The 16,597-nt window shown below is 44.7% G+C and overlaps 1 protein-coding gene across 1 annotated transcript; it reads right to left on the bottom strand.

Annotated features, from left to right (window-relative positions):
* Positions 1 to 1,539: 1,539 nt before the first annotated feature.
* Positions 1,540 to 16,537, bottom strand: C1R (complement C1r). The gene is made up of 11 exons (XM_066601241.1): positions 16,413 to 16,537; positions 13,873 to 14,089; positions 11,902 to 12,088; positions 11,507 to 11,650; positions 11,076 to 11,272; positions 9,761 to 9,908; positions 9,533 to 9,654; positions 9,058 to 9,136; positions 8,828 to 8,968; positions 7,266 to 7,340; positions 1,540 to 2,481 (listed from the first exon to the last, which is right to left on the bottom strand). Coding segments are annotated over exons 1-11 (2,100 nt in total). The 5' UTR covers positions 16,415 to 16,537; the 3' UTR covers positions 1,540 to 1,693.
* Positions 16,538 to 16,597: the final 60 nt, after the last annotated feature.

The following is a 16,597-nucleotide window of genomic DNA, read 5'->3' on the forward strand; positions in this document are numbered from 1 at the left end:
GGATTGTATCCTAAACGGATGATACAGCTATAGGAATAACTATACGGGCTGGTGCTGCTAGCTTTTTGTTATTTTGGTTCCTGTTTAGATAGAGGTGGGGGGTCAATATGCTGGCCTAAACCAGTTCCAGCTCTAATTTATCTGAACTCCTCATTTCTCCATTATATAGAGTTGGTCCAAATTATCTTATAGGGCTCTACTACAGCAGCCATTTAAAGGGGTTGTCCCGCGCCGAAACGTTTTTTTTTTTTTTCAATAGCCCCCCCGTTCGGCGCGAGACAAACCCGATGCAGGGGTTAAAAAAGAAAACGGGATAGTGCTTACCTGAATCCCCGAGCTCCGGTGACTTCTTACTTACCTTGCGAAGATGGCCGCCGGGATCTTCACCCACGGTGGACCGCAGGTCTTCTCCCATGGTGCACCGTGGGCTCTGTGCGTTCCATTGCCGATTCCAGCCTCCTGATTGGCTGGAATCGGCACACGTGACGGGGCGGAGCTACGAGGAGCAGCTCTCCAGCACGAGTGGCCCCATTCAGAAGAGAGAAGACCGGACTGCGCAAGCGCGTCTAATCGGGAGATTAGACGCTGAAATTAGATGGCACCATGTAGACGAGGACGCTAGCAACGGAACAGGTAAGTGAATAACTTCTGTATGGCTCATAATTAATGCACGATGTACATTACAAAGTGCATTAATATGGCCATACAGAAGTATATAACCCCACTTGCTTTCGCGGGACAACCCCTTTAACTACACTGCGACTTTTGGGTTCCTGATGAAACCATGTATTTACAGTGGAAACGCGTTGAACCCTGAAGTCGGTGTTTAAATCCATACGTGGAAATTTTTAAACCCGAAGAAATTCCGACTACCATAGTAGTTTTTCCTTCTTTGTTTTGTGCGTTGTTTGTGTCAGGCTTTGTATGAAGTCTTTTAGACTAATAAATGATTAAAAGTTACATTTTATGAGTGTAGAAGAATCCTCCCAGTGAAAGAGATTTATTTCCACCTAGTAGATTCTGCTGCCCCAGTGAATTCTAGTGCGATTCGTGGACCAGAATCAAGTCAATGGGTGCGTTAGTAAAAAAGAATGCCCTCACATGTCATGCATGTGCCTTCCGTTTTTTCTCACGCACCCACTGACTCATTGGGACTGTTTTATAACATCAATTAGGCCACCTTCCTTTTTTTTTTGGATGCATGTGAAAAACAAATCACACTTACATGTTAAAAATGCATACAAATCAATTATTTAGCGCCTCATAATGAATGGAACTAGGGAAATTCTCATTCAAAAATAAGTGAGTAATGACTCACCTGGTGCCCAGTGGACTTCTCTGCATAAAGAAGCCATCGGCACCCAAAATCCACGATAGCTTTAGATAATACTCCCGGCTCCACAATCCAGGTGTTAGAGAGACGTCTCGGGGTTGCAGCCCACAGGGGGCTGATTTTGATCCAAGAGAAAGTAAAAATAGTACAAAATGTACAAAAACACCCCCGCACTCCGGAGCCCAGGAAGCAATGACAATATGATGTTATAGTCCGTCCGTTTATTGTGTTGCAATGTGATACAATTGTATGATACAAGGGTCAATGTGAAGCATCTTTTCCAAGCGATTATAAGGATTTTCCATAGATCGTTGGCGGTTACAGGACCTATAGCTAATGGTACATGGACTCCTACTTCTATCATCTGTTAATGTGGCTTCTAATCCAATCAATGTAACTGGCGACTTTGGTGTAATACCCATAACCGCGACCACACTTAATACCCCACGACACAAGGCCTGTGGCCACCCATTTCTCTTTGCCTTTGACAGCAAATGCTCCTCCGCTGTCTCCTTGACACGAGTCCTTCGACAGATTCTCGTCTTCGGTGTACCCGGCGCAGAACATGTTTTCGGTGAACTTCTGTTTTCTGGTTTTCTCATCGACCTGCTGTTTGGTTAACTGCTTCTGGCATTTATCTCTCCCAATGACGGGCAACAATACGTAGTGGAGATGGTCGGTCATTATGTTTTCTTCCGTGATTCCAAACCCACTGACGTAGCCCACCCTACTGGCCTCGTATAGAGACGCCTCGCTGCTTTCGGGGAGACATATGGGAGACACGTTGCTGTTCATTGTCACTGGATTCTCCAGTTGGATCAGAGCGATGTCGTGATCATGGTTCTCCGGAGAGTAATCTGGGTGGACGTGGTACGCCTTCACCCTGGCAAGGCCATTTCTTCTAAGGTTTTCCACATCAACGTCACCGAGAAACACATGTAAGTTATGGGCCTGCAGCTGCCTTGTGCTCCCTTCCGGTTTTAGAACGTGAGCGGCGGTAAGAAGCCATTTCTCGTCAATTAGGACGCCACCTGCTCGCCCTGGGCTCGTGTTCAGCAACGCTTGCCAAGGGAAGTTCCCATTTTCAGCGTTCTTGCCACTGATGATACGACTAATACTGCTTACAGGATTCTGGGGTTGTCCACACACTGAGGGTGCAAGATGAAACAAGCAGGTGAAACAAGGTTTAGTCTATAATGTATGGTGAAAGGAATCACAGCTTTCCGAGTTCTTTACTTTGTGCATGGTGTCTAATGGGTTAATAATTTTATTAGATTAGTTATTACAGCTCTGGTATTATGATGGTTAATAATTATATATCTGGTGTCCAGCGGGATAATAAGTATATCCCTGGTGTTTAACAGGTTAGTGATAGCATCCCTGCAATCTAGGATGTTAGTGATGGTATCATTGCTATCTAGCTGTTTTGTCCCTGCTGTCCAGGTGGTTAGTAATGATATCCCTGTTGTCTAGAAGTTCTGTCCCTGCTGTCTAGGAGGTTAGTAATGATATTCCTGCTGTATAACAGTTGTGCCCCAGCTGTCTAGGAGGTTAGTAATGATATTCCTGCTGTCTAGCAGTTGTGCCCCAGCTGTCTAGGAGGTTAGTAATGATATTCCTGCTGTCTAACAGTTCTGTCCCTGCCACCTAGGAGGCTAGTAATGAAATTCTTGCTGTCTAGTCATTCTCTCCCTGCTATCTAGGAGGTTAGTAGTAATATCCTTGATGTCTAGTAGTTCTGTCCTTGCTGTGTAGGTGGTTAGCAGTGATATCTCTATTGTCTAGTAATTCTCTCCCAGCTGTCCGGGAGGTTGGTAATGGTATTCCTGCTGTAGGGCAGTTCTGCCCTGGCTGTCTAGCAGGTTAGTAATCATATTCCTGTTGTCTAGCAGTTCTGTTCCAGCTGTCTAGGGATTTTAATGATATACTTGCTGTCTAGTAGTTCTGTCCCTGCAGTGTGTAAGGTTAGTAATGATATCCTTGCTGTCTAGCAGTTCTGTCTCTGCCACCTAGAAAGCTAATGATATCCCTGTTTTCTAGTAATTCTGTAGCAGCTGTCTAGGTTAGTTATGATGTCCCTGCTGTCTAGCAGTTCTGTGCCAGCTGTCTTGTAGGTTAGTAATAATATCCCTACTATCTATTATTTATGTTCCAGCTGTCTTGGAGGTTAGTAATAATAACCTTGTTGTCTAGCAGTTCAGTCCCAGCCATCTACAACTACCTGCTCCGTTTATTTCCGGCAGACGTAGGTGTCCTCCAGTTTCAATGGCAACCTGAACTTCTGTACATTTCTTTCAAGCAGTGGAGGGGTTAATCTTTGCAGTGTGCCAGTTCACCTGCAAAGCATCAGGCAGCAGCTTCCTATTTAGCTGAGCTGGGATCTTGGTCTCATTGCCTTAGTGCTGGTGTATCTTGCTACTGCTACCCAGTCAGGTTCCTATTTCCATATGCTTTCTTGCTCTACGTCTTGTACTTCTCCCATATTTCCTAGTGCCATCCTGTATTGTAGTTATCTCTGTGGTCAGTCCCTTCTGTTTACCCTTATTGTTCTCTGTGTGTGCGTTTAGTTTTCGGTTCACCTTTTCTGTGCCCTGCTAGGAATAGACAGACCCCAGCTTAAGAACGCAGGGCTGTTCTTGTCAGAGCGATTGCCCAGCTTCTAGGCAGGGCTTTTCCTCCAACCCTGTTTTAGTTTAGGGCTAGACCCCAATCTCCTGTAGCTCGTCAGAGGACATCAGCCTTTGCCTATACTAGTATAGAGGCCCAGAGTTAGTGGGGCCCCTCCAGGATGTTCCATGTCTGTCTCGTGTCAATGTCTTATCAGTGTCCTGTTTGTGGAGTGCATTGATTTATGTGTATTGGATGTCTGCAGGTATGAATGGGTTAATGTCTGGAAAATGTAATGTTATGTGTGTATCATTTGTGGTCACGCGATAGTGTTATATATATATGTGTTTGCCAGAATGCAAAGGAGGCAGAAGAATGGAGAAAAAGGGAGAACAAGTCATAACAAGGCTGAAGAAGGCAGAAAAGGGGAGAACAAGTCAGAAAAAGAGGGTCAGAGATAGGAGACATTGAAGAGTCCGAGAGGTGGTCGTCTGTTCCTACCAGGGCCTAGCCCTGCAAAGAGACTACCTATGGCCCCCATTTGTCAAAAGAGTGAATGCCTGGACATGATGGAAATGCGTGGGTATACAGCACAGGTACCGCATGCATCCGGAGCAATGTAAACCCGCTACTAAGCAAGAGGAACGTGAGTGTATGTCCCAGAGATAGAGAGAGAGAGTTTGCCAGGAGAGAAATCTCACAGATAACTTGGACTGTGGATTATACAAATGCCCCCAGAATCCTCCCTGCTGCACCACGGTAATCTGTTTCTGTACAAAGACTGTTTATTTGGATATAATTGCAAGAGGAAGTAAACAAACAGAATCGACCAATCCTGGTTCTCATTCAGAAAATAGCTTGCGTTTGGACTACTTTATTACATCTGGGAGATCCACTGCAGAGGACGGAACGGTGGCGTCATGAGTGACAATTGGACTACAGGTAGCCCCCGGTTACTATCCCTGTGATCTCCTCCAGCAGTAACATGGTCGGGTCCCAAACTACCCCTAGGGGAGGAAATGGTAGAACCCCATGACAAAGCCTTTCTCTACCCCGCTGTCTCCTCGGCTGTGGGCCCACTCCTTGGATGCTGCACTAGGTATTCCTTGTGTCTCTCCTACTCGCGGATCGGACGGACTTGCAGCATCGCGCTCCAACATCTCTGTCCACCGTGATCAGCTGCTAACCTCACCGGTCCTGGACCACCGCCTAACTGGTAAGTTGGCACAGTGGGTCCACACCTGCCAGCCGTATCAATAATGATATCCCTACTATCTAGTATTTCTTTCCCAGCTGTCTTGGAGGTAAGTAATGATAACCTTTTTGTCTAGCAGTTCAGTCCCTGCCTTCTAGGAGGTTAGTAATGGTATCCCTGTGGTCTAGCAGTTGTGTTCTGTCTTAATATTCTGCTATATAATAGTTATATCCTTTCTGTCAGGTTAATTAATAACTATAACTTAATTTCTTGTATCTAGCTGGTTAATAGCTATGTCCCTGGTGCCTAGTAGCCCTTTAAAGCCCATTTAGACACAACAATTATCGCTCAAAATTCACACCAAAAAACATCTTTTGAGCGATAATCATTGTGTCTAAATGTGCCCATCTTTCACTGTTCGGCCGAATGACGGTTTTCAGTTCTGCTTGAACAGCTGATAAGCAGGACTGCACGCTGTGCTTTGCCCGTGGAGAGCTGATTACAGCTGATAATGTTGTTAGAGCTCTTCTCAGTTTTCAGCTGGCAGAATAGCTGATAAGCAGGACGACAAGCTGTGTCTGCTGTCCATGGTGCTGAATTCTCAAGGGGGAGCCCATGGCTGATCAATAGAGCTAATTACAGAGCTCAGACCTTCTGCTGAGCTCTGTAACAGCTCCCAGAAGCTCATATGCATGCAAATTAAGCTAATAAAGTTCTAATAGCAATTAGTGCCTATTAGTACTTTATGCTAAATGATGGCTGTTCTTTCAATCTTTTGAAAGATATCTGTGTGTGTAAATGGGCCTTAACAACTATGGTATATCTGCTCTCGGGTTGGCACATTTGTAATTATATCACTTGATGCTGAGCTGATAAATGTATCTCCGGTATTTAGTGGGCAAATAGAGTCCCATTTAGACACAATGATTAAGCAAATCTTTTGAGCGATAATCGTTGTGCCTAAATGTGCGCATCCTTCACTGTTCAGCCGAATGACAGTTTTCAGTTCTGCTTGAAAACCGTTGTTCAGCAGAACAGCCGATAAGCGGGACCTGCACGCTGTGTTCTGCCTGCGGAGAGCTGATTACAGCTGATAACATTGTTACAGCTGTTCTCAACCCTGCTGGCAGAACAGCTGATAAGCAAGACCGCATTCTGTGTTCTGCTGGGGAAGAGCTGATTACAGCTGATAAGATTGTATCACCTGTTTTCAGTTGTTAGCCCTGCAGGCAGAACAGCTGATAAGCAGGACGGCAAGCTGTGTCTGCTATCCATGGTGCTGAATTCTCCATGGGGAGCCCGTGGCTGAACAATGGAGCTAATTACAGAGCTCAGACCTCCTGCTGCGTACAGCAACAGCTCCCAGAAGCTCATCTGCATGCAAATAAAGCTTATGAGGTTTTAATAGCAATTAGTGCCTATTGGTACTTTATGCAAATCGATCGCTGATCTTTTAATCTTTTGAAAGATATCTGTGTGTGTAAATGGGCCTTAAGTCCCTGGTAGAGCTGCATAATAATTGAAGACTTGTTGCTTATAATTATTTCCTTGGTGTCTAGTGGGTTAATAATAATTTATATGGTGTCCCATGGGTTAATAATTATATGCATGGTGTCTAGAGGGTTAATAACTATATCCCTTGTGTCTAAAAGGTCAATAATTATATTCCTAGTGTCTAGAGGGTTAATGATTTTTTTTTCTTAATATAGTTTGATTTTAAGTCAGTCTCTATGTGTATTACGACTCTTTCCCACGAGCATAGGCATTTTTACGTGCGCCCGCTGGTGCCGTAAAAACGCGTGAACGGACGCATAAATCTAATGTTTGTGCGCCCGTTCGGACAGCACGGGCCCAGTAAGGCTGCACTGCCATTGCCTCCCCTTCTCTCCCTAGCTCACCTCCTCTCTCCTTCCCTCCAGCTGTTTGCAAGGGGAGTGGGCGGGGAGGGAGTGGAGCTAAGCACTCGCCCCCTCCCTGCCCCTTGTCTGCAGCCAGCAACCAGAGGGGGTTGGGCGGAGCTTAGCTCATGTAAATAAGCCCTTAGGATATTGCACACCTCCCTGGTGGCCCAGTGGGCACTTAATTATTCAGTTGTTTCGGAAAACCTTGAAATTCGCCAAAATCACGTACCTGGCAAACATATTGGAATCTGTTGGCCTCCATTCTCATCGTTCCACAGACGATCTTCTAAGCAGGTGAAAGTAGCTGGAAATCACCCAAATAATTTAAAGAAATACATTATTACAAAGGTATGAAAACTAACACCATTTTTTCCCATGCAGATTCCGCCTATAAAAACCGCGGCTAAGCCGTGAATCTCTGCAGTAGATTTACACACGGCTTTAGCCCTGTCAATGGACCAAAGTCACGTGCAATCCGTCCGTCTGCTGTGCGATTTACAAGACATTACACATTGCGAGTCATGTTCTCATACGTGGATAGCACGAAAATATGAACGGCTTCAGTTTTCCATTTCGCACTATCGGTACGAAGAGGAAAATCGCCCCTGTAATTTAACCCATTGAACACAATGGGTTAATAAAACTACGCTGCATAACTATATAGAAATCATGTGATTTTCTCACATGTGTAAATGAGCCTTCAGTGTTCTAATTGCCCATACAACCTAATTGTATACAGGAGATACCCAGGTTATACCAGCATGGTCCATATCACTATATACAGGAACGTGCCAAAAGTCATGGGACAGGAACTAATATCATGTAGATCCCTCTAACCCAGCAAAGTGCAGCAACTCAATGTGGCATCCATTCCACAAGTGGATGGAAGACGTCTGGAGGGATGTTTAGCCGTCTGGATAGCCCCCCACAGCTCTATCATATTTGCAGGTGTAGGATCTAAGGGGTGAATGGACATCTACACCACTTCCCATAAATCCTTGATTGGGCTCATGTCAGGTTAACACACAGGCTGCAGTCTTCACAGGAACTCTCCAGAATGCTCTTTGAACCAATTCAGGACAACTTAGGCCCAATGGCATGGTGCATTATCTGCTGGAATATCCCATCATTGTGGGTGGACATGAAGTTCATGAGGGGCTGCAAATAGTCACAAAGTAGTGACCGGTCAATGACGTGTTTAGGCGAAGCAGTGGACCCAACTCATGCCAGGAAAGCATACTCCACACCGGTATGGAACCACCACCAGCCAGTACAGTGCCTTTTTGACAACTGGGGTCCCATAGCTTCATGGGGGCTGTGCCACACATGAACCTTACCTGAAGCCTTACTGAAACAGTTGGTACCATGACTCTTCGGTATACACGCATGTTTTCAGTCCTCTAGGTTCCAGTTAGCAACCTTACGAACCCAGGTGAAGTACTGTGTGTGGGGTTCTGGTGTAAACAGAGGCTCTCTGGTGGGTCTTCTGCTCCCATATCCCATGGAAGGTAAAGAACAGAGTACCGATCTGCAGGATATATATGTGGCGATTCACGTAGCCTTACCATGAGTACGCTGGGCGGTGTGCAACCTCATTGACAAGATGACACCTCATAGCTTATACAGGTGTGGGCGTTCCCAAGACGTCACCGGTGGAGCGCCACTTCATAACCAACTCACATGCCGCCATCCCAGGACTTTTGGCATGTCAGTGTATACCCCTTATACTATGTACATACTGGATACATTACTTATAGTGTATACAGTAAACAGAAGCAGTAGGATACATACCGCTCCCCGTCTGGGTCACCATCTTGTAGTAGGGTTCATTACATGAGTAGACAATCTTGGACTGGTACGTCACCCGGTTTGGTTCAGTCAAGAACATGTGGCCGCCGTTACGCAAAACGTCTGGTTCTTTACAGCTCACAACTGCACAGAGTACAAGCAATGATGGGATAACACAACCCAGGTTATATATTCTCTATAGACCTGTTTTACTGTATTATGCCCAGCCTTACTTTCACATCGGGGGACAGGCCGGTGCCACGTGCCATCTTTCTGGCAGACAGCGGTGAAGACGCTCAGCTCTCTTCCCTCCTGTGGGAGACAGCATTAAAGTTCATCTGCGCTGAGAACACCTCTTGTCCTATAACTGTACTTTATGTCAGCCAGTTATCCTCCTGACCTCCTCTTTCTCTCATAATGGGGTCCAGGAAGTAGCTAACTGGCAGCGACCATTTTTAGTAACTACGGAGCTATGATTTAGTCACAGAGTCACCCAGGCTTCATGAAAATACAGAGTCCCTGCTTCTCTCCCCTTCTGCCCTCTCCTGCTCTGGTTATTTGGGTTTACAGAGGGTTTTGTAATGTTTGAAGTATATACAGTAAGTCCATATGGCTTCTACATTTTATTTACCTCCTATTTTTGGTACCAGAAAGCCATCATTTGGTATCTAAACTGGGAAAGGTTAAAAAGCATTCATCATCTGATACCTCCATCAACCTGTATCCCGTGCGGCAGGACAGTACAAAGTAATCTCGCATTCGGAATATTTCTTGCTTTGGTGAAATGATGGAGAATTCGTCTAGGGTGGTGGGCGTTGGACACTGGATGGCTGGAAAAAACAAACAAACCAAGGTCATCTCCGAAGAAACGTCCCATAGATGTCAACTTAACGCAAAATGTGACGTGTCTCAATGAGACCGCAGACCACCTCTTACCTTCTGATGTGTAGAATATCTTCCAGCCTCTGCTGTCCCCAGAGTCATCGGTTTGGAATACAATGTCGACTTCATGGCTCTTTGTCTTGATGATTTTTGGGGCGCGTTTCCCACATAGAGTCCGCAATAATTGATCGCCTTCAAATATCTGAGAAGAGATAGGAATTGAGGTCATTAGGCGGAGCTTAATATATATGCATGATTTGCTTTGGTTTACGAAAGGGTGGAGATTGTCGAAATACTTTTGTTTTGTTTTTGTGAGATCATAAGAACAGTATTGAGGGAGGGGATGGTCCGTAGCAGTGATCTCCGTAAGTGCGGCACATGACTGCTAAGGCCACAATGCTAACTATACTGTATTTGGTCCTGTTCTTTGGAAGGGCAATTAATCAAGAAGATGAAGGGAAAAGAAAGAAGAAAAAGGAGGAAGGAAATGAACAAAGAAGATGAAGGAAGAAAATCATGAAGAAAAAAGACGGAAGAAAGAAGAGGAAGGAGGATGAAGGATGAAGAAGAAGGAGGAGGAAAGAGGAAGAAGAAGTAGGAAGGAGGTGGAGGCAGAAGGAGGAGGAGGAAGCAGAAGGAAGAGGAGGATACGAAAGGGTGAGGAGGAAGGAAGAGGAAGAAGGAGGAAGGATTATCAGGAGAACAAGAATCAGGAGGAAGAAGGAAGAGGAGGAGGATAAATAAAGAAAGGAGGATGAAGAAGAAAGAGGAAGAAGGAAGAAGAAGAAAGGAGGAAAAGAAAAGAAGAATAAGAATGAAGAAGGATGAGTGAGGAAGAAGGAGAAGGAGTAAGTGGAGAAGGAAGAAGGAAGAGAAAAAAGAATGAGGCAGAAGAACGAGGAAGGAGGAGAATAAAGAAGAACAAAGAAGAAGAAGAATATGAAGGAGTAAGGAGGAGAAAGAAGAAAGAGGAAGAAGAAGAAGAAGAAGGGGGAGGAATAAAGAGAAAAAAGAACGAGGAAGAAGGAAGAAGAGAGAAGGATGTAAACAATCACAAAAACAATGACCATATTTAATGAAGAAGAAGGAAAAGGTGAAGGAAGAGAAGAAGGAGAATATGGAAAAAGAAGAATAAGTAGGAAGAAAAAATAAGTAGGAGGAAAAAGAAGATAGAAGACAACTAAACAATCACAAAAACCATGAAGTATATTATTTGAGGAAGAATGAAGAAGAAGAATGAATGAAATGAAAGAGGAAGATGGAAAAAGGACGAAGGAGGAGGAAGAAGAAAAAAGAAGGCTGTAGACACAAAAATCATGAACCATGGTTATTAAGGAGCCACCTCCCTTAAAAATTTTAAAAGCATCACCGTCAAGGTATCATAGGGGCACTGAGCCTGTGGATGATGATCAATGTCAAAGATCTCAATGAACTCCAGTGAGACATGCATCCCTTTCTCCAGCCGTATCTTATAGGTGCAGTTGAGATCCGGCGGGTACGGTTGGGGGTACCCTGGACTGGAAATGTACCCAGACTCCTCCGTAAACATCTGGTTAGTGCACTGTGCTGAAGAGATGAAGAACAAAGACTCCGTCTAGAAGATTGTTCTAGAATAAGGATCTACAGCCAATGACTCTCGATTAGAGTTGAGCGAACGTACTCTGTCGAGCTTGATGCTCGTTCGAGTATTAGCGTACTCGATAGTGCTCGTTACTCGAATGAGCATCAAGCTGTGTTCGACCCCGCCCCAGTTTTTGGCTCCTCCCCACTGTGACGCACCTGTTTTGGCCCCTCCCTTACCTTTACAAGACCGATTGTCCCTCTGCAGCTCGTATCCCAGCTGACAGGAGCAGAAATAGCCTCCGATATAATTGTGACATATGTGCTGGCACGGTTGGGTCCATGTGAGGCTGTTGTCATTGGGAGAGGCACACTCGTCATCATCTGGACAGGTGGATATAGAACATACGAAATGTGAGAGGAACACTGGAAGAACATGTAAAGCTGACCATAAACAGGGCAATTCTTTGTACATGGCTCTCCTACAGATCACGTGTGTTAAAACCCTTTAAATGCACAACTTTACAATGAGTAAATTTTTTAAAAATATGATTATCCAGAAACTAGAAAAAAAAAGCAGAGCCAATAAGTGTCAGTTCTTCTATTATCACTGTGGTGGTGTGTACGATACTTACCAACAGTCCGGTAGAACGCTTGGAATCCTTTATAGAAGACGGCCGAACCATTTTCCTCATTGGAGAAATCTGAGAGAAACTGAATTTTCATTTCGTTCCCATGTGAGATAAAGCTGCGATGCCCGGGGTGAGACCATGACCTTTTGGGGCCACAGAATGTTCCCATTTCCCTGTTGTCATCAAATACCTGAAAGTCAAATAATGCAGACCAGCTAATAGAGGGTGGAGGGTAATTCACAACATTACACCCTAATTACTGTGGAGACTTCAATTCTGGCTAAGAATACTGACTTAGTGCATGTCCATACCACTATATACAGAAGATACCTAGGCTATACCAGCATGGTCCATATCACTATATACAGAAGATACCTAGGCTACACCAGCATGGTCCATATCACTATATACAGAAGATACCTAGGCTATACCAGCATGGTCCATATCACTATATACAGAAGATACCTAGGCTATACCAGCATGGTCCATATCACTATATACAGAAGATACCTAGGCTATACCAGCATGGTCCATATCACTATATACAGAAGATACCTAGGCTATACCAGCATGGTCCATATCACTATATACAGAAGATACCTAGGCTATACCAGCATGGTCCATATCACTATATACAGAAGATACCTAGGCTATACCAGCATGGTCCATATCACTATATACAGAAGATACCTAGGCTATACCAGCATGGTCCATATCACTATATACAGAAGATACCTAGGCTATACCAGCATGGTCCATATCACTATATACAGAAGATACCTAGGCTACACCAGCATGGTCCATACCACTATATACAGAAGATACCTAGGCTACACCAGCATGGTCCATATCACTATATACAGAAGATACCTAGGCTATACCAGCATGGTCCATATCACTATATACAGAAGATACCTAGGCTACACCAGCATGGTCCATATCACTATATACAGAAGATACCTAGGCTATACCAGCATGGTCCATATCACTATATACAGAAGATACCTAGGCTACACCAGCATGGTCCATATCACTATATACAGAAGATACCTAGGCTATACCAGCATGGTCCATATCACTATATACAGAAGATACCTAGGTTATACCAGCATGGTCCATATCACTATATAGAGGGAGATGTATAAATTATACCAGCTTTCTGTTGTTCTCTCCTTGTATTCTTACCCAAACAGTTTCTGCAGAACTACCAGCTCTGAAGCTTGAATCTCAGTGGAGATGTATGCTTTACTAACATACAACACAACACCTTCTCCCCTTTTTTAGGTCTTTTTCTTATAATGCCTCCTGTCCACGGACGTAGCGATATCCCGCAGCAGATCTCCGCGGTGGGAACCGCCACTGGGCAGCAGGGGAGAGCGGACAGCTCTCCGCGCTGAGCCTATCTGACCGATAGGCTCACCGCGGAGGATCGTGGCTAATCGCAGCATTCTGTGATTTAAATCCCACGAGCGGAGAATCGCTATAATTCTCCGCTCGTGGACAGCGGGGCTGCGCTTTCCATAGTAGTCTATGAAAAGCGTTCACTGCGTTTCCCACGGCCGGATTATTGCAGCGGGAAACGCAGTGAAAAACCGGCCGTAGACAGGCAGCCTAAATAATTTGTATCCTTCAAGCCTTGTGCATCATCCCACCAGTGTCTGTGATGCCTATGATATCATATTTCTCTTCCTGTGTTAGGAGCTCCAATGCTCCTTGTTTGTTTCCTTTGTGTAGAAACATTTTAGTTTGTGATCGGTGTCTCTTGCTCCTCTACTTTCCTTCTGAATTGTTCTTTGTTCTTTCTTTCCACTTCTAATAGCCAGGTTCTCAATTGTATGTATACCTTATACCAGCTGTACATCTATAATTATATACAGGAGATACCCAGGTTATACCAGCATGGTCCATATCATTATATACAGGGAGATGTATAACTTATACCAGCAATACATATGCACTAAACACGTTCCTTACCTTGACATAATCATATGTGCAGCCATCCGATGGTTCCAGGTCAAACACCAAGAACTTTAGTGAGATGTGAAAGCCTTTGCTGACGGTAATATTCCAGGTCCTCTCCTGGTTGTTGGGGTAGGTTTTGGGGTAGTTGGGGGATGAGATGACCCCATATTGGTGTATGTTGGCCGTAGAGCAGGTTGCACTTCCAAAAAGCAGCACCAGCCATACCAACCTGTGGAACAAAAGAAGCCCATACACTGGGCAATTGCTCAGGATCCCATGCTATGCAGCTTAGTGGCCTCTGCAGAACATTGCAGAACATTTTCTAGTAATCACAACTTATGACAGAGCATCTCATACCTATACGAGACGAGCACTGCAAACATGGCTGGCCTTAGCTATGTGCAACCTATGCTATTGCTCAAGGCACTGGCCTCCAGCTTGTAGAGTTGGGCACAGGCAGATTTAGGCTTGGGGCAATGGTTGCCCTTAGGTTTGCTTAGCCAGATGATTCTCTTCCTCAGTGCGGCCATATCTTGTGGAGCTATATAAATCACCATTCTTCTGGCACTTTCTCCTCTTTTTGGTGTTCCAAGACACCACTGTCAGCACATTTGGCTCCTGCAACACAGTTGCTTAGTTCTGCTAATATTTATGTTATGAGCTTGGTTTTAGTACTGCATTTACATTATGTGCTTGGTTCTGGTGCTGTATTTATGTTATCAGCTTGGCTGTATTGCAGTATTTATGTATGGGCTTGTTTCTGTTGTAGTATTTATCTACCGAGCTTGTTTCTAGTGTTGTATCTATGTACTGAGCATGGTTCGGATACTGTATTTATGTTACGAATCTGGTTCTGGTGCTGTATTTATGTTATGTTGGTTCTGTTAGGCCGGTTTCACATCTGTGTCGGAACCTCCTCCGCCAGCGCTTTTTCTTCTGTCCAAATGTCAGGCAGGTGGGCGTAAAGCGGACGGACCCCATGATAGTCAATGGGGTCCGTTCAGCGCTGTTCAGTTCCGTCTAGTGATGGAAATGCTTGGCTGCTGGGATTCCCCTTTCCTGCTCCTCAAAAGCAGCAGGAAAGCCAATCCCCAATGCAGATGTGAAACCAACTTTAAAGTATTTATTCACTGAGCTCTTCTGGTGTTGGTATGCGTCTATCTTGCTGTGACTGCCTATCAGTGCAACATATATATATATTTTCTCATTACTGGGGATGGGGGCGCCAAAATAACCCAAAAAACATTCTGCATGCAGTGCCATCTAACATAAGGCTGGCACTGATTGCATCTTCTACCTAAACAGGCAGAGTATCTTACATCTGCACGAGCAGAGCATTCTATATCATGCATACACAGGCAGAGCATTCTATATCATGCATACACAGGCAGAGCATTACGTCTCATGCATACACAGGCAGAGCATTACGTCTCATACATACACAGGCAGAGCATTCTATATCATGCATACACAGGCAGAGCATTACGTCTCATACATACACAGGCAGAGCATTACGTCTCATACATACACAGGCAGAGCATTCTATATCATGCATACACAGGCAGAGCATTACGTCTCATACATACACAGGCAGAGCATTACGTCTCATTCATACACAGGCAGAGCATTACGTCTCATTCATACACAGGCAGAGCATTACGTCTCATGTATACACAGGCAGACCATTACGTCTCATACATACACAGGCAGAGCATTACGTCTCATGCATACACAGGCAGAGCATTACGTCTCATACATACACAAGCAGAGCATTCTATATCATGCATACACAGGCAGAGCATTCTATATCATACATACACAGGCAGAGCATTACGTCTCATACATACACAGGCGGAGCATTCTATATCATGCATACACAGGCAGAGCATTCTATATCATACATACACAGGCAGAGCATTACGTCTCATACATACACAGGCGGAGCATTCTATATCATGCATACACAGGCAGAGCATTCTATATCATGCATACACAGGCAGAGCATTCTATATCATGCATACACAGGCAGAGCATTACGTCTCATGCATACACAGGCAGAGCATTACGTCTCATACATACACAGGCAGAGCATTACGTCTCATACATACACAGGCAGAGCATTACGTCTCATACATACACAGGCAGAGCATTACGTCTCATACATACACAGGCAGAGCATTACGTCTCATGCATACACAGGCAGAGCATTACGTCTCATGCATACACAGGCAGAGCATTACGTCTCATACATACACAGGCAGAGCATTACGTCTCATACATACACAGGCAGAGCATTACGTCTCATGCATACACAGGCAGAGCATTACGTCTCATACATACACAGGCAGAGCATTACGTCTCATGCATGCACAGGCAGAGCATTACATCTCATACATACACAGGCAGAGCATTACGTCTCATGCATGCACAGGCAGAGCATTGCATCCTATCAGCACAATCAGAACATTGCACCTTCTGACAGCCAGAACATTGGATCTCGTTACATTCAGCCCACCTGTCCTCGTCATTTTCTTTCCGTGGTTATTACTTACATTATATGTTTTCTGTCTGTACAAAGTGCTTCCCCCAAAAGTGAAAGTGTCCCTTGTCCACAGACGATCCGATAAGTGGGAGGAGAGGAGAAATGCAAAGCGAAGTTTGGAAAGAAATGCAAAGTTTAGTGGATAACTTTTTGGGGACTGAGCTTGTGTGGTCTCTGCTGCCCCCTAGTGTATAT

Source organism: Eleutherodactylus coqui, chromosome 4 (genome assembly GCF_035609145.1).
Source record: "Eleutherodactylus coqui strain aEleCoq1 chromosome 4, aEleCoq1.hap1, whole genome shotgun sequence".
In the NCBI taxonomy this organism is placed as follows: Eukaryota; Metazoa; Chordata; class Amphibia; order Anura; family Eleutherodactylidae; genus Eleutherodactylus; species Eleutherodactylus coqui.

Excerpts from the sequence above, each read along its gene's own strand:
- C1R (XM_066601241.1), bottom strand. Across the intron at positions 12,089-13,872 it reads GCACATATGATTATGTCAAG|GTATTTGATGACAACAGGGA; the intron begins GTAAGGAACGTG and ends TTTGACTTTCAG. Across the intron at positions 9,137-9,532 it reads CGGGATACAGGTTGATGGAG|GAGGGAAGAGAGCTGAGCGT; the intron begins GTATCAGATGAT and ends TGTCTCCCACAG.